The sequence below is a fragment of the Capra hircus genome, chromosome 20 (assembly GCF_001704415.2).
Source record: "Capra hircus breed San Clemente chromosome 20, ASM170441v1, whole genome shotgun sequence".
Taxonomy (NCBI): domain Eukaryota; kingdom Metazoa; phylum Chordata; class Mammalia; order Artiodactyla; family Bovidae; genus Capra; species Capra hircus.
Window position 1 is genome coordinate 33,707,245 of NC_030827.1, and position 22,563 is coordinate 33,729,807.

The 22,563-nt window shown below is 36.7% G+C and overlaps 1 protein-coding gene across 4 annotated transcripts in view; it reads left to right on the forward strand.

Annotated features, from left to right (window-relative positions):
* Positions 1 to 19,437, forward strand: part of TTC33 (tetratricopeptide repeat domain 33) — a 28,747-nt gene extending 9,310 nt beyond the window's left edge. For all 4 annotated transcript variants that reach the window (XM_013972769.2, XM_018065505.1, XM_005694759.3 and 1 more), the window contains exons 3-5: positions 9,625 to 9,706; positions 11,364 to 11,495; positions 14,466 to 19,437. In XM_013972769.2, coding sequence (XP_013828223.1) covers positions 9,625 to 9,706; positions 11,364 to 11,495; positions 14,466 to 14,819 — 568 coding nt within the window. In that variant the 3' untranslated portion in view covers positions 14,820 to 19,437. The remainder of the gene's footprint in view (positions 1 to 9,624; positions 9,707 to 11,363; positions 11,496 to 14,465) is intronic.

Here is a 22,563-nt window from a genome sequence, read left to right on the forward strand (position 1 = left end):
CAAAGTTAACAATCATCTGTGTTTGTTTTTGAAGCTGTTGTCAGCTTAACATATGCCTTGTGTTTATTCTCCCAAACTGCCTCACTTTTCTCTTTTTTCCTCACTCTTTCCTTGGATCCTGTCTGCCACAAAGAGTTAGCCTGTAAGCTTAGGCTTCATATCATCAGGCTGACATATCATCCTGGATCCCTTTCTCTTTTTTCACTCCTCTTAGCCAGTCCACGTTGCGATGATTTCACTTTTTCATGTATCTGGATCACTTTTCTCCCCCCTTCTGTCTTCATTGCTGTCATCCTAGTCTAATTTATTGTCCTCTTACCTAGATTACTCTGGTAGTCTCCTAACAGGGCTCCCTGTGCTCATTCTTGCCCCCTTATAGTTCGTTTTCCTCCGCTGGGCCCAACTGATGTTTTCAAAATGCGAAGCAATTCATGACTGTATTGCTTGGAAACTGTGTGGATTCCCCATCACTCATACAAGAAAATCGACACTCATAACTGGCCTACTAGTTTCATAATCATGGCTTCAGAGAACCTCTCTTACCTGTCAGTTCCCTTTCTTCCTCCTCCTTATAGCCATGCTGGTTTTCTTTTCTTGCCTCAAAAAAAAAAAAAAAAAAAAAAAAAGAGTGTTTAAGCCTCGCTTGGCCTTTTCCTTTGTCTGGAATGAACTCCTCTAGATTTTCCATTGGCTGGCTGCTTTCTGTCATTCAGCTCTCAGCTCAGATGCCTTCCCAGAGAGACTTTTCCTCACTCCTGTCATAGCCCTCCGTGTGTCTGTCATCATGGTACTTAGCCATGTTTTAATTTATATTTGTTGTCTTTTTGTGCCGTCTTCCCACACACGTACATTCTAGAATGTAAACGCAAGAAGACTGGTCTTTTTATATTTTGTGGAATGCTGCACCCTCAGTAGAATACTACCTGGCCCAGTAGTTTTCTGCTCTGGTGCTCGATAAATGCTTATTAAATGAATAAGCTGGTAACTATATAGCTCATTAAACCTGATGCTATAGCAAATTACAAATCTAATTGGGAGCAAAGTAGCTAAACCCTATGACATTTCTATCTGGTAATAAGTGTGCTGATTGACTTGGCTTGGTCACCAGCTGTTCTTATACCTCAGTGTCAGGTATTATCTTACCCAGCCCTTGGGCAGTCCCTGGAACTATTCACTCTGCTTCCTTCTTTGTGCTAGTTCAGTGGCATACTGTTAAGGTTGTCTTTAAACTGGCTGAATCAGCCTTTGGACACTTATTAACCATAGTGACTTTAAACCAAGTTTTTATCTTTTAATGCTTCCTATCCAGCAGCTGCATTAGGGCCATGTCTGTTCAATCTGTTCGAAACCAAAGTTGAATTAAGAGATATGCTGTAGAGCTTATGAGTGACCATTGATTTATTAGGTGCCAAGTTTCCTGTGATCCAAAAATGGAGAAGCTTGATGGTACCACCTTTTATTCATAGGCCAGGAGAAGAGGAAGGGGAGAAATGAGAAAAAGCAAAGGGAGAAATGAGAAATGAGGGAGGGGAGGGAATTTGACAAGCTGATGGTAGTGAAGTAAATGCCCACCAGTTCCTGGCCCTCTTTAGCCAGTGGAAAGCAGCTCAGTTGTTCCTTTAAACCTATGTGTGCCTTTAGCAACAGTGCACATTTCATTTGGCAGTGCCTCTGCTAACAGTAGTGAAGTGAAAAAGTGAAGTCACTCAGTTGTGTCCAACTCTTTGCGACCCCATGGACTGTAGCCTACCATGCTCCTCCATCTGTGGTACTCTCCAGGCAAGAATACTGGAGTGGGTTGCCATTTCCTTCTTCAGGAGATCTTCCCAACCCAGGGATCGAACCCAGTCTCCTGCATTACAGGCAGATGCTTTACCATCTGAGCCACCAGGGAAGCCAACAGTAGTGGCTGTTTTCCAAATCAAAGCAGTGCAGCTGGGGAAGAGGACATTTTTCTTTCTGCCTCAAATCTGTGTGCCTGTGTTTGCATGTGTGTGTTTTTGTATGCGTGGGCATGTTTGTGTGCCTGCCTTAATGAAAGGAGAAAACAGAACTAGTGATGATCAGTGTCATCTTAAACTTCCTGGTTTATTTTGTACTTTGGGACGACTTAAGCTTTAGTGCATAAGCATCTTTGCGGAGGTGGGTGGGAAGAGCCATCCTGACTTTTTAGGAATAATGCTGTTGGCATTTTGGCAGGACAGTCTCTTGTGCATGATTGCCCTTTGCTTTGCAGGCCGCTAATCCTTGATCCTCTTGCCACTAGTGTCTCCAAGTCTTAGTGACAACCAAAAAGTCCTCCATAAATGCCCTCCATGAGGTGATAACTGCCCTTGCTTGAGTTAGCAAGAAAATAGGACTGAAAGTAACAAGGACATGTGACAGAGTTTAACAGTGGTTGGATCAAGTTGGGGCTTTCCAGGTGGCGCTTGTGGTAAAGACCCACCTGCCAATGCAGGAGACATAGAGACATGGGTTTTTCCCCTGGGTTGGGAAGATCCCCTGGAGGGAAGACATGGCAACCCTCTCCAGTATTCTTGCTGAGAGAATCCAATGGACAGAGGAGCCTTGTCAGGCTGCAGTCCATAGGGTTGCAAAGAGTTGGACTTGACTGAAGTGACTTGGCACGCAGGGGCCAAGTAGAGTAGGGGTTGGCACACCAAATCTGCTTTTATAAATAAGGTTTTATGGGGACACAAGCAGCTACTTTTCTTTGTGTATTGCCTGTGACTGATTCTGTGCTACAGCAGCCTGAGCAGTTGTCAGAGACTGTGGCTCACAGAGCCTGGAATATTCGCTGTATGGACCGTTACTACGCTGACCTTGGCCTCCAGACCCTTCCCCAGAGCTACAGCGGCTCTTGAAACCTCAGATATCCCAGAGTCTTAAGAGACCCTACTTCTAATCTCTTGATTCTTTCTACCCATATTTCCATTCACCTGGTCTTGGGAATTTCTTGTAATTTCTTTACCTGGAATGGTGAGATGAAACAAAATAAGAATTAAGGTGTTTGCTACTTTTCTCTTCGGGTAGAATTTTTTTTTTTAACTTTCCTTTTTTTTTTTTTAATGTTTTGGAAACATGCTAGCTCCTGTTCCTTCTTTATATCTTCCATGCTTCTCTCTGCTGCTTTCCAAGACTTCTCTTGGAGAAGGAAAGGACAAATTAGGCAGAATCAGTGATATTAGGACCTTTTCTGTGCCCAGCCATGTTCTGGGTGTTGTAAAGAATATAAGCAAATGCACCCCTTGGTCCTTGAATTCATTAGTAAAGAGAAGATAAAAATACATGGAAGAATTAGAGAAAAATTAAATGAAAGCAACATTGGGGTCATTGGAGCAAGCATTGGTCATGTAGTTCTCAGAGCTTACCTCAAGTCCTGCTTTCTCATGTGTCTTTGGACTGCTTCTGTAACTACTCTCTGGTCAGTGGCCTCAGTAAAATGAGAACAAATAATGCCAGTCTTATAGGACTTGGTGAGCACTAAGTGAATTAACTTTCTATGAAAATAATTCTGTGTTAAGTAATTGTATGGAAAGTGTTTGGTAAAACATAAAGTACTTAAAAGTGTGACTTTGTGGTCAATTAAATGGTACTCATGGTCTTCATGAGAAAAGAGGATTTTTACTTGGTCTCTGAGGACAGAGAGCCTTTGACTAGGTGAGGAGGGGGAAGAGCGGGAACCTCAGCGCGCACATTTGTACACTAAGGGTAGATGGGTGGGTAGAGACGAGGCAGAGATGCAGCTGAGGGACTTCCCTGGTGGTCCAGTGGTTAAGACTTTGCACTTCCACTGCAGGGGGTGTGGGTTTGATCCCTGGTCTGGGAAGATGCCACATGGCATGGCCAAAAAGTTTAAAAAAAAAAAAAAAAGACACAACTGAGGGAAGCAGAGTTGTGGTGGCCAGTAGGAGAAAAAAGATTGGACAGATAGGCTAAGACTGGGAGAGATCAACTTGCTACTGTTAAATCCTATGGAATTTACTACTATACTATAAATTAGAAAATTATGAGTATAAGAATTATTAAGAAGGAATAATTTAACTTTGAAGATAAAAATGATAGAACATTCTTAAGGATGCCATTTACAGTTTTGAATTAGGCAGTGGCTGATATTTTCTGGTCAGGCCCCTTCCATAGAGTTCCAGTTCATCCTGTGTTAGCTGCTACAGCTGCATATACTTTGGTGAGCAAAATACCTATTACACTGTCTACGTAAAGCTTTTAGTTTAAATAAACACAGAAATAAATGTAAAGTTTCAAATAGGTTTTTTAAAAATTTATTTATTTAATTTTGGCTGGATGAGCTTTTCTCTAGTTGCATCAAGCAGAGGCTACTCTAGTTGCTGTGCATGGACTTCTCATTGAGGTGGCTTCTGTTACTGCGGATCACAGGCAGGTTCTAGAGAACAGCCTTGATAGTTGTGGCACACAGACTTAAATGCTCCAAGGCATGTGACATCTTCCAGATCAGGGATCGAATTCTTATCTCCTGCTTTGGTAGGCGGATTCTTTACTAATGAGGCATCAGGGAAGCACCCCTCAAATAGTTTTACAAAGACACGGTGAGCCAGTATTCAGCATAAGGCTTCTCTAAGAAAGCAAGAAGACAAATGATTGAGTTCATCCAGGTGAAGAGTTACTGTTTATTGTTTTGCCTTTATTATGATTCTATCGTATTTATCATTTAAGTATGCTACTGCTGCTAAGTCGCTTCAGTCATGACCAACTCCGTGTGACCCCAGAGACGGCAGCTCACCAGACTCCCCCGTCCCTGGGATTCTCCAGGCAAGAACACTGGAGTGGGTTGCCATTTCCTTCTCCAATGCATGAAAAGTGAAAGTGAAGTCGCTCAGTCGTGTCCGACTCTTAGCGACCCCATAGACTGCAGCCTACCAGGCTCCTTTGCCCATGGAATTTTCCAGGCAAGATTACTGGAGTGGGTTGTCATTGCCTTCTCCATCATTTAAGTATAGAAACTTGCCATAGTCCAGCGCATTTATTTGTGAATGTTTTTGTTGGATCCAAATTGTACTGGAGTTAATTGCCAGTGAATCTTATTTTGTGACATGTATGTGTAAGCTAAATGAATGGAATAATAGAGATAGTAAAATATTTTAAGTGATTTTTGTATCTGAAGTAAAAAATTGATATTAAAGAAATAGTCATATTAAAATTATGACTTTTTAGAAGTTTTTCAGAAAATTATCATTGTCTAATGTCACAAGGGGTAGAATAGAGCAACTGTGTTCAATACAATAACTAAGAAATGTCCTTTACTAATTAGAAGTTACATGCTTTTGAAAATGATCTTTATTCAGTGTGTTTGCACCTCCAAGTAATTTCAGAGCTCTTTGCTGTTTCCAGAGTGAATTGATCCTTTATAAATTGTTAGTTCTTGTCTATAATAGATTAGAAACTTTTAAAGACCTTTTTCTTCTTTTGTGTAAGTAGATAGTTTAAATTATTACTGAAAGTAGACTTTATGACTTAATTCTTGTCCACATAGGTTCAATAAAGAATGGTGACTAAAATTCAGAGCAGTTTAGTATTGGATTGGCCAACCCATTTGGGTTTTCCCATGAGATTTTATGGGAAAAAAGGAAGGAACTTTTTGGCCAACCCAGCATTTCTAATATTTTTTTAATGTTTGAAATTTGTTTTTAACTTAATTTAATTTTACTTTATGTTATTTATTTTTGGCCACGCTAGGTCTTTGTTGCTGCAAGCGGGCCTTCTCTAGTTGCAGTGAGTAGAGGCGGTTCTTGAGTGGTGTGCCTTGCATTGCGGGGGCTTCTCTCCCTGCAGAGGATAGACTCCAGGGTGCGTGGGCTCAGGAGCTGCAGCTCACTTCAGAGCACGAGGCCTTAGAGCGCAGGCCCAGTAGCTGTGGTGCATGGGCTTAGTTCTCTGAGGCTGTGGCTCTTCCTGGACCAGGGCTCAAATCTGTGTCGCCTGCATTGGCAGGTGGATTCTCAACCACTGGACCACCAGGAAAGTCCCTCAGTATTTCTTTTTAAAGTACATTTATATTGTATCTCTATACAGGGTAAATATACTATAGTCTGAGCATCATCTCAGTACTGCTTCCTATTCCAAATCCCCTCTTCTTCAGTATGACTGTCTTGAGAGAATATGCAGTTAGGAAGTATACTTTTTCTCTTCCATTGTTTTTACTCCTTTTTTTCCTTTCTCTCTGAGCTTCCTGAAGTTTCGGGAAGTTAGGTTCCCTTACTATGAGTGCTCATTATATGGAACTATACATTATTTTTTCCTTGGTTTCTTCAGAATGTTATTCTAAATTCTAGACAGAAAAACTCAAAATAATTTATGGAATTTTTTTGTTTTGGTTTAGTGTATTGAGCATTATCTAAAACTTGAAACCTGATCTACCTGCATTGGAAATCACACAAGTTTCAGTCAAATCTGTCTAACGCTGCTTTTAACATCTTTATAATTTCTCTGTAAAAGCTCTCCCCAAATCAAGGAAGCAAACTCTAAGTTCAAAAATATACTTAACAGTGGTAAGCCACTTCTGATAAACTAAGCTGGAAAAGTTACGTCTATCATTAAGCATTTGGGGAAAACAATGATTATAAATATTAGGAACACAATATAAAATAAGGTGAAAACTTTAATGTTCTTGGTAATATAGTTTTTATAAGGAAATAAAGTGATGAATCCTGCATTAGCTACTGATTTACTAAAATGTGTCTGTATAGGAGGGACTTCCCAGGTGGCGCTAGTGGTAAAGAATCTGCATGCCAATGCAAGAGTCACAAGAGGTACAGGTTTGACCCCTGGTTGGGAAGATCCCCTGGAGAAGGAAATGGCACCCCACTCCAGTATTCTTGCCTGGAAAATTCTGTGGGCAGAGGAGCTTGGAGGGCCAAGGTCCATGGGGCTGCAAAGAGTCAGACATGACTAAACACATGAAGCACAGAGCTGTATAGGAATAGCTTTTATATTTGTTTTGGTATTTCTACATGAGCACATAAAATTGTATGATAGAAATCTACCATAATTTTAGTGAAAAGTAATTACCATTTGTTTTTAGTGACATTTTATTTGACATTGACAAAATGCTGTAACATTGATTCTTAAATACAGTCTTCATTCATAGATTCTGTATTTGTGAACTCACTTAATCATTTTAAATATATTTGTAAGCCCGAAATCAGTTTCCAGGTACTTTCCCAGCTGAGTTCTCAGCTGAGTCAAAAGACTTCTTCTGCCTTTGTGTTTTAGCTCTCACAGTGAAAATAAGCATCCTCTCTGTGGTCTCTTTCGTGTTATGTTTTCCACATTTTTTGCTTTTTCTTGGTGATTTTGCTGTTTTAAAAGGCCCCCAAGTGTAGTGCAGAGGTGCTTTGTAGTGTTTGTTGTTAAGTCCAAGAAGGCTGTGATGTGCCTTACAGAGAAAATATGCAGGCGGAGCCAGGGGGGACAGAGTATTGTGGAGGCTCATCAAAAAATGAGGTGAGCAGTGGTCTGTCCTCAGATCATTAGTAGTTCCTAAAATTGAGTGGTCTTTCTCCCAGAGTTAAAGACAGTCTTCAAACAGATAGCTTCTCAGAGCTCAGCAGGGGACCCTATAAGTATAGGAGATATTAATAGTAGTTCTGATCATCATTTCTGCATATTCAGAAATATGGTTTGCCTGGAAACAAAGACTGCCAGCCATTGTGGGGTGAATCTTCAGCTTATCCTTGTATGTAGACTGCTGCTACAAAGTAATAGTAGCCATTGATAACAACCCACATGGCAGTTAAGGCAGACTTTCTAAAGTTCCCTGCCACACTGTCCACCCTCACCCCTGCTGCTGAGCATGGAGCTGGCTATGTGGCAGATGTAGTCTAGGATTTGCCACCCTGGCATGAGACCTTGGAAATGGTATTGCCATTTGTATTATTTACTAGTAAAGGGATGCTATAGCATGGTGAAAACAGAGAATGTACTTTTCAAATGTTATTTAACTTTGTATTTTCTACCTAATTCTGCCTTTAGTTTTCTTCTCCCTGCTTAAATCAGTGCAAGTCAGCCCACATTTTTGGTTGTTATGGTTGGCCTGGATCTTCACATAGTAGGTAGGAAATTATGTACAAGCATATGTAGAGGAAATGAAGGGTAGCTGGAAGTGATTCAGGAGAAGACAGCACGTGATAGGGCCTAATATACCAAGAGAGAGATTATCAGTGGTTCACAACCGTGGTTTTTATTAGTATAACCTAGGAAACTTTTTAAAAATACGAATGCTTGGGCCCTACTCCAGAAACTTCTCATCGATCTGAGGCAGGGACGTGTGTGTGTGTGTGTGTGTGTGTGTGTGTGTCTGTGTCTGTGTCTGTGTCTGTGTGTGTGTGCATGCAGTGTGTGTGTGTGCGTGCATTTTGTGTGTGTGTGCATTTTGTGTGTGTGTGCATTTTGTGTGTGTGCAAATTGTGTGTGTGTGTGTGTGCGTGCGTGCGTGCATTTTTTTCTCCTCCAAAACCTCCCTAGATCACCCACCATCCACCATCAAAACTGGTGGATTATATATTTTCTGTTTAGCTCTAAAAGAAAGGATGAGTAGCATTGATGGAAAGTACAGAAAGTTTCAGCCTGTTATAATGAAGAATATTCTGGTAATTTGAACTTTGTCCTCCTAGAAATATTAAAGTATACGTGAGTTAACTGCTTGGGAACAATGATGTGAGGATGACTGCTTTGGATAATGTGTAGGACTTAATCTTTCCTTAATTTTATTTAAAAAAGAAAGTGCTGCTGTATTTCTGCAGATTTATAAAATTCGAAGATAATTGTTTTACAGTATTGTATTGGTTTCTGCTGTACAACAGTGTAAATCAGCCATAAGGATATATGTATATACACATGCTTCTGCAGATTTAGTATGGAGTATGCTAAGATCAGTTTGGGGCATATTGAGTCTGAGGTGTCTGTAGGAAATCTAGGTGGAGATGTTGACTCAGAAGAGAGTCATGACTGGGAGAACATCAGTGAAAAGACGATGGTGGAAATCACTGTCTCCGTACTGGTTTTCATTCATATGACCCATATCTTATAAACTTACTGTATATTGATAGTGATAAATAAAACATGATCCCTGGACTCATGGAGCTTATAGACAGAGAAACTAAATACTGAGAATGTTTACAAAATGACCTGGCAGCATCTTAAATTGTCATCTCTGTCAGCTAGATTGCTGCAGTAGGGTCAGGGGTTGCAACTGGATTATAAATTATTGGGAGAAGTCCTTTGTAATCCATTTGAAATGAGTGACAACATATGCAGACACTGAGATTGGAGAAAAAAAGAAATTCTGTGGTGCTTTCTTAGCCCAGAAAATAAATTTTCAGGGAAAATTTCCAGTCTTTTTTAATTTATATTTTGCTTTTGCTGTCCTTTTTAAAAAAAAATATTTTGTCATTTGCTGTCCTTTCCCTTCATCTCTTAAATTTTTCTGCTTTTGTAACATCATCATTATCAGTTATTGAATAGAGATATTTCTTGGTAAACAGTTATTTCTTATTTTCTGACTTTTAAATTTGGTCTTGTATTCTCAAAATAGAGAATTCTCAAAATATTACTGAAAATAGAATACTAATGTAACTTTGACAACTATAGATACCGAGAGGCCATTCAGAAGTGGGATGAAGCACTACAGTTAACCCCAAATGATGCTACCCTGTATGAGATGAAATCACAGGTAATGGTTATGAAGATTTCCCTTTCATTGTGAAATTGCACTGTTTGTGATGTGAGCAGTGATGAGCCAAAAGAATATTTCCTCCCATTTTCTTTTGTTAAATACAGTTTGTTTATTTGGGGAAAACATATGTCACCTTATTATTTATGGCTCTTTCCTCATGCATCAAAGTAGAAATTTGTTTACCTTAATAGTGAAACTAATTTTTATTTCAACATAACTATGCTTAAGATATGAGTGATGGGTATCTTTTAAAAAGTTACTGATGATCTCTTAAATAGATGAAGTGTGTTAGCTTTCCTTGGAAATTAATTGTAGTGGACTTGACAGTAACTCAGTCTCTTCAGAATGAGGATGAATTGGATTCTGGATGAAGTTATTTCTCTTAGAACAGCCTGGTCCATAGCAAAAGGTCAGAAGAGACTCAGTTTATTAATAGTGTAAAAATAACATTTGTACTTATAAATACGTTTTTAATGTTTTGTGGGAAAGCTCATAAAGAAAACCTCTGGAGTACTTCTATTAGATTATTCAGGAGACTTTTAAAATCTCAGACCGAGCACTAACATACTTCTGGCACGGAATAGTTGCACTTCAGCCTGATCTGCCCACCTAGCATATCTTTCAGATGATGATCCAAAACATAGGGCACATCCTTTTTCAGATCTGATTTTAATTTATCCAGGAAAAACCCAAATAAGTTATTTTCTACTGACCTTCATTTGGATAAGCCTTTAGTTTTTAATCTTAAATATGTATATCTTAAAGGTAGGATTTGTGGCAAGCTGTATGAAATGAGTCATTTTATTTGGAACCTGATAATGGTAGTGTCGTAAATCTTGTGAAATGCAAATGGTCAAAATTTTATAGATAGAAGCGAGCACTTCCCCATAAATTGAAGTAGAGGTTCTGGAACGCCTTGATTTTTCTGGTGTGTATGATTTGGAGAACCTAATTATGGTCAGGCTGGTGGCGTGTTTAAATGATTTTTATAGCAGGAAGATGTACATGTGGGACAAGATGGGTGGTTGAACCAAAATTTATATTTACCTAGTTTGACAGAAGGACCTGGGGTTCCCTAAAAAACACATTGTAGGTTGAGTAAATAGATGGGGAGTTGGAGTTCAAATAGCTGTGAGCCATCATGGCCAGAATATGGGTCTCTGGTTTAGTTGGGGCTTTCCAGGTGGCGCTATTGGTAAAGAACATGCCTGCAAATGCAGGAGACATAGGAGACATGGGTTTGATCCCTGGGTTGGAAAGAATCCCTCAAGGAGGAAGTGGCAACCCTCTCCAATATTCTTGCCTGGAGAATTTCATGGACAGAGAAGCCTGGTGGGCTGTAGTCCATAGGGTTGCAAAGAGTTGGACATAACTGAAGCAGCTTAACATCTGTGCATGCAGTAGGGTTCAACAGTTGCAAAGAGAATATATTTTTCATAATTATTTCAGGAATAGGAAGAATATAACTTTTAACCCTGAGTAGCAGAGGAGGGGGTTAAAACCACTTAAATGTTATATTTTCCAGACTAAAAATATATTTTCAAAAATGGAGAGTTGTTTACATATGATTGTTTACATTTTTTTTTTTTTTGGCTAGTTTTTAGTTTGCTAATTTATGAATGTTACTGATGGGTTTCTTCTTTTTTGGCCATAGGTCCTAATGTCTCTTCATGAAATGTTCCCAGCAGTTCATGCTGCAGAAATGGCTGTCCAGAGAAATCCACATTCATGGGAATCTTGGCAGACTTTGGGGCGTGCTCAGCTTGGATTAGGAGAGATAGTCTTGGTAAGGAAGTCAGATTATTACAGTGATGACATTTTATTTTGACATGTTTTTGATCAGTTGAACCAAAAAGTAAATAGTCATTTATCAGATCTACACAAAAGGTAAATAGCAAATGACCTTTTAAAGGTATTAACCCATAAACACTGCTCACTTACTACTGAACATCTTTTTTCCATTACAAACGTCAATTACAATATATCAGGATCAGAATATTTTTCAGGTATTTGGCATCATGGGAATTAAAAAAAAATAATAAATGTTGGCATTTGGTAAACCTTATTTAAATATAAAATAACTTTTAGATTAGTTCATTGCATCACTCAGTTTACCCGCATTATAAAGTGATATCAGTAGCACTTTGGAGACAAAACCACTAAGAGATTGTGTTGAAGAAGGAAGAAAGTAGAATACAGGAGAATAATGGTGATAAATACTTCACACTGAAAAGTTGCTAAGCTTGGTGAGCAGAGAAATGGAAAAGGGTTGAAATTGAAGTATTCATTGTGTAAAGTTTACTAGAAACTGGTACTTAATGAATTTCTCACTTTATCTGGACTATACCGTGTATGTAGCAAAGGCTCAGTAGGTCCGAGTTGGCTGTGAGCATTGTCTTTTCATCTTTGTTTCGACTGAACTGTATATACCTAACAGCTAATTCCCTAACAAGTGTTTGCAAATCTAATATATTGGTGCCAGATTTCCTCTGTGTCATCAAGTAAATTAAAATTTTTCATACTTTTTTTAGACTTTTATAGTTGAAAACAAAACAAGCAAAAAATCCCACAGAAGTTACTTCTAAAATTCTTGGTAAATCTTGAGTTTAACATTACTAGTAATGGTTTTAGTAAGTTAACTTACTAACTTAAATTTTTCCGGTACTCTTGTAAATATATGATTATTTCTAATTACCAAATAGGGTATTTATCAAATTCTCAAAGATCATATAGACTCTTGATGAGAAAAGCATTGAAATAATTTCAGAATTATAGTCTGAAGGAAGATTCATAGCGATGGAAACAAGTTTAACCAGAGATTGTTTTTTTTCCTTGCCATTTGACATAGTCATCTTTTCTCTCTTTTGTTGAAGACTTAAATCATATCACAGTTGGAAAAAGAAATTCAAGGAATTTAGTTTTCTAACAGGTTAACTGCAAAACAAACAGAAGTCTAGCTTATAATACATTTTACCCATTTCTCTTTTAATAAAATCTTAGAAATCATTATCTGTTTTACATATAAGTGTTTGCGGTAGTGGAGAAAATCTCTAGGACGTATAGTAAAGATTGTCCTATAAAGAAAGAAAATAAAGTGCGAATGAAACAACAGAGCCATTTTGAATCAGCTAGTGAAAGTAAAATTATTCAGTATTTTAAGTTTTCAAAATGAGAGTACCAGTGGTTTAACTGTTACTTTTTTCCCCTTGGTAAATTTCTTTCTTATTTATATTGTGAAATTATTGGAGGAATCAAAACTGGTTTTTTTCCCCCATTTAGGATGATTTTAGGTCTCTATTTGAAAAAAAATCTAAATTTTTGATTTCTAGGTAAACTTAAGCTGTTATATTGAAACACTGGAATAGAAAAAATAACTTTATCCATTGTCATAATGAAGGGAATACTGTAAAAAATATATTGAAAACAAGCTAAAAATTTTAACATCTAACAGTTCTTAATATATCCATATGGACAAAAAAGTAAGAAAATACATAAGTAAATTAAACAGACAGTAAGTTAAAAGTCAATAGTTGGATATATATCTATGAGTAATATTTAGATTTTTATGTGGAGCTGAGTGTGTATGTTAGAAAATGGTCATGGGCTTGTTTTTCATTTTCTAATTCTTTGAGGTGTAAAGTTAGGTTTTTGCTTGAGATCTTTTCTGTTTTAAGCATAACATTTATCACTATAAACTTAAAGTTAGTTTTGCTTTTGCAGATATACCATCCTATAGTGTCAGGATGTTATAGTTTCATTTTCATTTCAAGATACATTTTAATTTCTCTTTTGAGTTCTTTGACTCACTGGTTGTTCAAGAGTGTGCTGCTTAATTTCCATGTATTTGTGAGTTTTTCCAGTTCTATTGATTTCTAGCTTTATTTCATTCTCTTGTAGTTCAGAAAAGACACTTGGTATATCTTCTTAAATTTAAGACTTGTTTTGTGACCTGAGATGTGATCTCCCTGGAAAACGTTCTGTGTGTTCTTGAGAATAATGTGTATTCTGCTGCTGTTGGATGAGTCTTTTTATATTTGCCTGTTAGGTCCCTTTGGTCTGTAGTGGTGTTCAGGTCTTCTGTTTCCTTATTGATCTTATGTTGGAATGTTCTATCCATTATTGAAGGTAGGACATTGAAGTCTCCTGCTAATACTGTATTGCTGTATGTTTCTCCTTTCAGTTCTGTCAGTGTTTACTTTATATGCTTAAATGTTCTGATGTTGGGTATGTATATATTTATAATTATTATATTTTTCTGGTGAATTGATTCTTTTATCATTATACATAATGTTCTTCTTTACCCTCTTGTGACACTTAAGACATGTTATCATTATTATGATCTAAACTTTTGGCTTCAAAGACAGGCATTCCTAATGCCTTTCTGATCATGAGCTGGCCCAAGAAATCCCCAGATTTACATGTTTGCTGATTTCCAGAAGCTGAACAATGCATTTGACTTGTTTTGACCCATCGTATCAATACCTCTATTTTAGTGGACTTTTTGGTCCTTATCAACAGTTTTGTCAGCTACTTTCTTTTATACTTTTTGACTCTTTTTTTTTTTTAACCATAACCATCATTCCAGTACATTTACTGTTTTTTAAAACCATAACCATGATATCCAGCACAGCTCTTAACTTCCATCTTTACATTGTAATACAGTGAGAAAAAGAGAGAGAGAGACGTATTGTGGATTATATTAAATACATTCCTTGTTAAAACTAAGCAAAGAAGTCTGACCTTTTCTCCCCTGTAGGCAATTCGAAGTTTTCAAGTAGCCCTTCACATCTATCCAATGAACCCTGAGATATGGAAAGAAGACCTTTCTTGGGCAAGAACACTCCAGGAACAGCAGAAAGTAGCAGAGAGGATTAAAAAGAGTGAAGTACCAGCAGAAGCAACACATTTCTCACCAAAGTCAATTCCTGACTATGACTTTGAAAGTGATGAGATTGTTGCTGTTTGTGCAGCTATTGCTGAGAAACAGAAGACAGTTGCAGCAAATAAAACAATGGTTATTGTGTCAGCTTCTGGGACTGTAGAGACTGTGACCGAGAAGGAGGATGGTGCTGCACCACCAGATGGCTCTGTTTTTATCAAAGCCCGATGAAGCTTAGCAAGAGTCATTTGAACCCATCTTTGATTACCACTTAACTTTTAGGCGTGGGGGCATTTAGTCTGGAGAAACAGGGTAAAACTCCTGCTTGTTGAATAGTTTTTCAGATGAGGCATATAAAACTTAAGTGAAAGAATTATTGTATAGTTTTTGGACTGTGCTTTGATGTGTGCTTTCAGCTCAAGATTAAAATTCTGAGTACATGGTTTTTTGATTAAGAAGCTTAATTTAATCCAAATATATAAGTGAATGCATTTTCAAGATACAACTTGAAAAGTAAGTTCTCAAATAGTGAATAACTTGATGGCCGGTGTTATTAAAATATTGACTTGTTGATTTTTGTTTAAAGGAAGTAGGCTTCTTTCCCTGCTAGAAATATACTGCTGTTCCTATTCACTCTTCTTTTTCTCTTGTTTCATTAGAGTAAGTCTGTCACAAAGCTTGAATCTTTTTGATACTCATTTTGATTCAGAGTTGTCATTTGGTCCTATGTAGGATCTTGAAAGTTTGAAAATGCATGCAAATGTGTACGCTGAACATTTTCTGAAGTTTCTCTTAATTTTGATTTGTGCTTTTAACTTTATAACTAATATAACAATGATAGTTGCCACTTTCAGTATTTTTTAGATGTGTGAGATACTGACAAATGTCAGAATCATGGTTTATTTTTTAAATTATTAAGGCAGATAGAGTAGTCCTTAGGACCAAATGAGTCATTTTAAAGATGTGCATTTTAAAAAAATCAGTGGCTCTTATAGATACATCATACCAAATTGCACTACTGTTTTCCCCGTCAAAAGTAGTATTTTCTTTTCCTTATTTTTAAAAGATTAAAAACAACTTATTTCTTGCTGTAGTTTCCTAGCTGATGGTTTAGAATTCCTTTTCTAGTTAACTTTTATGGAACTGCTCAGTGAAATGAGAAACAATCACAATTTTAAATGACTCGATTATACTTTTCTAAAAATTGAGGAGGAAAAATAGATATGTTATTGAAGTAAAGGAGTGAATAACGTTTGGCGCAACATACACAGAAACTGAAGTGTGATTTACAGTTTAATCCCATGAGTAGAAAGGATATATTGAAGGATATATTTCATTGAAAGGTCACCATCACATCCACAAATCAATACTGACATTGCTAATGTTAATTATTATTTTAGTACAGTTATATAGAACTGCTGGGTACTGTTACTTCTGAAACTCAGGAAGCTAGTATTGGTATTTTATCCTTGTTAGAGAGGAAGTAAGTTACTTTTTATTTTAAGGAAGTTTATCTTGCTCACTGGGAGCATGTACATGTAATGGTCTGAGATGACTGAAAAACTTCTTTTTTAGTGGAATGCTTGCTTCTTTTTTTCAGAGTTGGAGAAGCCAGCATTTGCCTTGAAAAGTATTATTTTTTCCCCCCCAAAGTTATATCAGATAGTTAGCTCTGGTTAGAGAATTTTGTTTTAGAAAGATAAAAAAAAATCAGTTATATTTTATTTTGTTTAATAATGCATATTCTTCAAGGGCAGGTAGATGGGTGTGTAGAGAAATGTGCACTTACTGTTTCATATGTTGTTTTGAGTAATGGATGTTGATTGTATAGTTTGTGAATAAATAGGTTTTTTTGCTTTTAAAGGTTTGCCTGTTACTTTGTGTTGTTAGCTTTTGAAAAAATTAGATTGATTAATTTATTTCTTATGTGAAAATAAAATATATAAGGCACCTTGTATGGTGTCTTGTGTATGAAGTACTCAGTAAATGCTAGCTGTTTCTATGAAGCACTTTAATTGGTTTTATTTAACCTCACTTTCTTCTGATTTTAAGAAAAGAGGAAAACTTCTTTGTAATTTTTTCCATACTTAGAAGTGAGAAGTCACTCCTTCTGATGCTACAGACAGCTGGCTTTCAGTTGGGGAATGTTCTTGGTATAGGTTTATACCTCAACCCAAAAGAAACAAGATCCAGGATGGGAGCGCATGTAGCTACTAGATTCTGTTTATGAACCTGCTGTTGCCTCTGTACTGACATCAGTAGGCCAGGTTAGTTTCTTTCTTACACAGAGATAAGACATAAGATGGTTTAGATGCAAGGTGGAGGAGATAAACAAAATAGTGGATTATGGAGGAGAAAGGGATCTCATTTCTTCAGGCCCCCAAAAATGCTTAGTTAGCACTCTTTTGTGTATGAAGGGAAAAATGCATACATTATTTTATAAGGATATGAATACTGATAGATTTATACTAAGCTTGGTAACTAATAGCAAATTCTTTCAATCTGAGGGAAATAATTGATGTTCATGATAATATAATTAAAGATATTTAATATACTTTCTGAAACAACATTAAACACTAATACTATATTCAACTTAATTTGTAGTATTCTTATCTGAAAATGTGTGTGGCATAGATACTCATTAGTCAGAACACTATACAATCCAGACCATGTCTGATAATTTGAGAATCATTATTCTCTAAACAACAGGTTCTTAGATTATAAAGTATTTATCTTAAATGTGCTAACAAATACTACATAAACACATGCAAGGTTTAGACCACAAAACCTGAATCTATTTTATTTTTTTGTAATTATTTTTTTCTTTAAAAAAAATTTTTTTTTACATTTTTTAAATTGGATAGTAATTGCTTCAAATATTGTGATGGTTTCTGCCATACATCAACAGGAATCAGCCACAGGTATACACGTTTCCTCTCTCTTGAACCAAGATCTACTTTAATTGGAGCCTATGTTTTATGGTACACTTCAGTATGAAATTAGCTTTTAATTGATGTTATATGTCAAAACTATAAAGAAGAGTTTAAATTAAAAAAGCTTTGGCTCAGAAAGCTGTTGTTTTCGTGATTATAACTGACCAATATAGCCTTTTCAGTTTGAAAATTGTGCTTTGTGTAATGACGTCAAAAGCTCGTTTCCCTGCCTTTCTCAGCAGCTTCTCAGCAGCAGGAAATTGTTAATAATGTCTTTAATTTCAGACTTCATGAGTCAGAAGCCTTTTAAAATTGGTTTGGACTTTGATTTCATGACATACATATATCTTAATGAGTTGTACGTTGACACAAGAACCATAGTTCTATAATTATCTTCAAATCAATAGGTATATTAAGTGTGTTTTTCCTTAGAGATTATTATGAAACTGATGTTGTGTTTTGTAATTGATGACATTTTAGGATTGAGAAAATAATGTGCTTTTTAAGCCAATAATAAAAATACACAAGTTTGTAAATGATTCACTCATTACTAAAGTAAAATGAAATATGTCACTTTACCTACGTGTAATTAAATATGCCTACCTGAGTGGAAGAGGGGATGGCCCTGTAGCCAGTGTACCATGAACTGTGCCTTAATGAGTGTTATGTGTGAACCTTACTTGCTGTGTGTGCCAGAGTGGAAGAAAGGGTGAGAAATGATAGTCTATACTTGATTGAGAAGGCAGAAGGATGGGGAAGGGAATGGCTTTTTTTCCACAGTGCTTTGACCTCCATTAACCAAGGAATTCCTGTCTCTCCCTTTGTTCCTCCCTGCCATCTCCCCAGTAAAGGGAGTTTAAGATAGAAAACTGGGCATGCAAGCCTCTTTCTGCTTTTGTTTTTTGGAATGTGTCGTGCCTGCAGACAGCCTATGTTGTGGTCTCTTGCTGGAAATGAATGTTTTGCAGCAAAGACTGTCCTGCGAGAGGAAACCTGTAGTTGTTCAGGACTGCACATGCCTTGGAGCAGGTCTGTCTAATTCTGGGTTTGACACTAGGTGGCCATTGTTGGCACAAACCTAAATCATATCCTTTAACCTATACTTTTTCAGCAATAAATCTGACTTTTAAATCTCTGCATGACATTTTGTCTCTCAAGTGTCAGGAAGGGAAAATGAGTGTTACTTTATGAGTCCTTCATAACAAAGATTACTGTAGATTATTTCAACGTAAGCATGAGACAGAAACCAAATTTCTTTCTAATTTTAGATTTTATTTAAATCATGGAAATTCTATTGAAAATGGGCAATGTTTAATTACAAGGCAATATATAAACATTTGTTTGGCATATTTAAAAGGTCTACTGTCTTAGCATTGTGCCAGACCACAATATTGATTCTATATTTAATTTGAAGGAGAGGATATGAAACAGTATCTCTGCCCATCCTGTCAACTTTCTTGAATGTAATTTTGCATATGATAAAATGCACTTATGATAAGTTTAAGTTTGAAGAGTTTTAACACTACCATCAAGATGGAGAGTATTTCTATCACCCAGAAAGTTCTCTAAAGTTTATTTATAATCAGTTCCCTTCCACGCCACAAACACTGTTCAACTAGTGATTTGCTTTCTGTGACTACACACTGATTTGACTTTTCTAGAATTTCAAATAAATAGATCATACAATATATACTCTTTCTGATCTTCTTCACTTAGCATAATACTTTTGAAATCCATCCATGTTGAGATTCATCCATGCTGTTGTGTAATGTATTGCCTTTTGTTGCTGAGCACTACTATGCTGTATGGATATATCACAATTTGCTCTTCATATCTGTTGACAGACATCTAGGTTGTGGATGAACATCTAAGTTTTGATCTGCTGTGAATAAAGTTGCTGTATGCATATGTCACAAGTCTGTGTGTGAATATATGTTTACCTGGGGATTGAATTGCTGTGTTTTATGGTAAGTATATGTGTAGCTTTAGAGGAAACTGAATCTTCTAAAGTATTTGTACTGTTCTGCATTCTGACCAGCAGTGTATTTTCTGTTGTGCCATATCCATGTCAATGCTTGGCATTGCTGTTGGTTTTCATTTTAGTGACTTTAGGGCTTTTCTGGGAGCTCAGCTGGTAAAGATTCCACCTGCAATACAGGAGACCCCATTTGATTCCTGGGTCAGCCAGATCCGCTGGAGAAGGGATCTGCTACCCACTCCAATTTCTTGGCCTGAAGAATTCCATGGACTGTATAGTCCATGGAGTCACAAAGAGTTGGACATGACTGAGCAACTTTCACTTTAGTGACTTTAGTGGATGTATAATGGTATCTCACTGTGGTTTTAATATGTATTTTCTTGATGATGTTGAGCATCTTTTATATGTGTATTTGACATTTGTATATCTTTCAGGAAATACCTTTCAAAATATTTTGTGTTTTATTTGGGTTATCTTATTTTTGAGTAATGAAAGTTTTTCTATATTCTGGATAAAAATCTTAAGATATATGTGTTGTGAATACTTTGTTCCCATGGTGTGGTTTCCTTTTTTGTTTTACATTTTTTAAAAAATTGTCTATTTTAACTGTGTTGAGTTTTAGTTGCAGCATGCAGGCTCTCTGTTGCAGGCTTTCTCTAGCTGTGGCATGTGGGCTACAGAGTGCATGTGCTGGGTAGCTGTGGTGCATAGGCTTAGTTGCCCCTCCACACGTGGGATCTTAGTTCCCTGAACAGGGATTGAACCTGTGTGTCCTACATTGGAAGGTGGATTCTTAACCACTGGACCAAGGAAGTCTCTGCTTTTTTGTCTTCTCAGTGACATCTTTTGAAGAGTGGAAGTTTCTAATTTTGATGAAGTCCATTATATTTCCCTTACGGTTGTATTTTTTTTGTGTACAGATCAGAAAGAATTTCTCTTTTCTCATAGAAGTTTTACAGTTTTAGCTTTTATACTTAGGTCTGAGTCAAGTTAATTTTTATGAAAGGTATGTGGTAAAGGGCTAGGTTCCTTTTTTCATTTTCAGTTATTCAGGTACTATTCATTTAAAAAAGACAACTGCCTTTTCCAATTAAAATACCCTCCCCATGTATATGAGGGTCTGAGTTCTGTATTCTGTTACACCGATCTATATGTCTATTACTATTTTTTTTTTTTTTGGCTGTGCCTTGTAGCTTGTGTTATCTTATGCTGTTCTACATATACTATCAAGTTGTGAATGAAGACAGTTTTCCTTCTTTTCAAACTGAATGCTCTTTATTTCCATTTCTCACCTTATTACACTGGCTAGAACCTCTAGTACAAAAGTTCCCCAATCAAGGATTGATCCTGGGCCCTCGGTAATGAAAAAGTTTCAAGTCCTAATCACTGGACTGCCAGGAAATTTCCCTGTTCTTAAAAATCAACAGGATTTTTCCAGCTCGGTTCTTTATTTCCCAAAGAATTCTTGAGCTGTTCTGATTTCTTCCATATACATTTTAGAATCATTTGTCTTCATCTACATGGAAGTCTGCTGGAATTTTGATTGGAATTGTATTGAGTCTGTAAATCAGTTTGGGAAGAACTGCCATGCCACCCACTCCAGGGTTCTTGCCTTGAGAATCGCAGGGACGGGGGAGCCTGGTGGGCTGCTGTCTATGGGGTCGCACAGAGTCGGACACGACTGGAGCGACTTAGCAGCCGCAGCAGCAGCCATCTTAACCATGTCACATCTTTGAGTCCATGATCACGGCATAATTGTCATTGTTCTAGAACTGTAATTTCTTTGTATGTTTTTTAGTTTTCTGTGAATAAGTCTTGCCTATATTTTTGTTTATCCCTAGATATTTCATATTTTTCTAATGCTGTATATTTAAAATTTCATTTTCCAGTTTGATACTATTACATAGAAATGTGTATTTTTGTATACTGACCTCATAGCCTACAACCTTGATAACTCATTTATTAGTTGCATTAGCTTTTTTATAGATTTTTTAGGCTGTTCATATATCTTATCAAGTTGTGAATGAAGACAGTTTTCCTTCTTTTCAAACTAAATGCTTTTTATTTCCATTTCTCACCTTAGGTACTGGCTAGAATCTCTAATACAGTGTTAAATAGAAGCTGTGAGAATGGAAAATAAGGCATTCTTGCCTTATTTATAATCTTTTGGTCTTTCACTGTTAAGTATGCTGGTATCTGTAGTTTTTGTATACATCCTTTATTAAATTGAGGAAGTTCTTTCCCTAGTCTACTATTTGATAAATGTATTTCCTGCATCTATCTGAAGATCATACGATTTTTATTTTTTATTCTCTTAATATGATGAGTTACATGTATTTTTCAAATGTCAAATCATTGCATTTTGGGGATAAACCCTATTTGGTTATGATGGAATATCCTTTTTTGATCTTTTTTTAATTCAATTTGAAATAAGGATTTTTATGACTGTGCTCATGAAAAATATTGGTCTGTAGTTTTCTTATATATATTTTTTTAGTTCTTGAGTCAGAGTAATGCTGACCTCTTTAAAAACAGAGGTTGAAAAGTATTTCCACCTATTCTTTTTCTTTTTCTTTTTTTAATTTTATTTTTACTTAATTTTACTTTACAATACTGTATTGGTTTTGCCATACATTGACATGAATCCGCCACGGGTGTATACGAGCTCCTAATCCTGAATCCCCCTCCCACCTCCCACCTCATATCATCTCTCTGGATCATCCCCATGCACCAGCCCCAAGCATCCTGTATCTTGTATCGAACATAGACTGGCGATTCGTTTCTTACATGATAGTATACATGTTTCAATGCCATTCTCCCAAATAATCCCACCCTCTCCCTCTCCCTCACAGTCCAAAAGTCCGTTCTATACATCATGTCTCTTTTGCTGTCTTGCATACAGGGTCATCATTACCATCTTTCTAAATTCCATATATATGTGTTAGTATACTGTATTGGTGTTTTTCTTTCTGGCTTGCTTCATTCTGTATAATTGGCTCCAGTTTCATCCATCTCATTAGAACTGATTCAAATTTATTCTTTTTAATGGCTGAGTAATACTCCA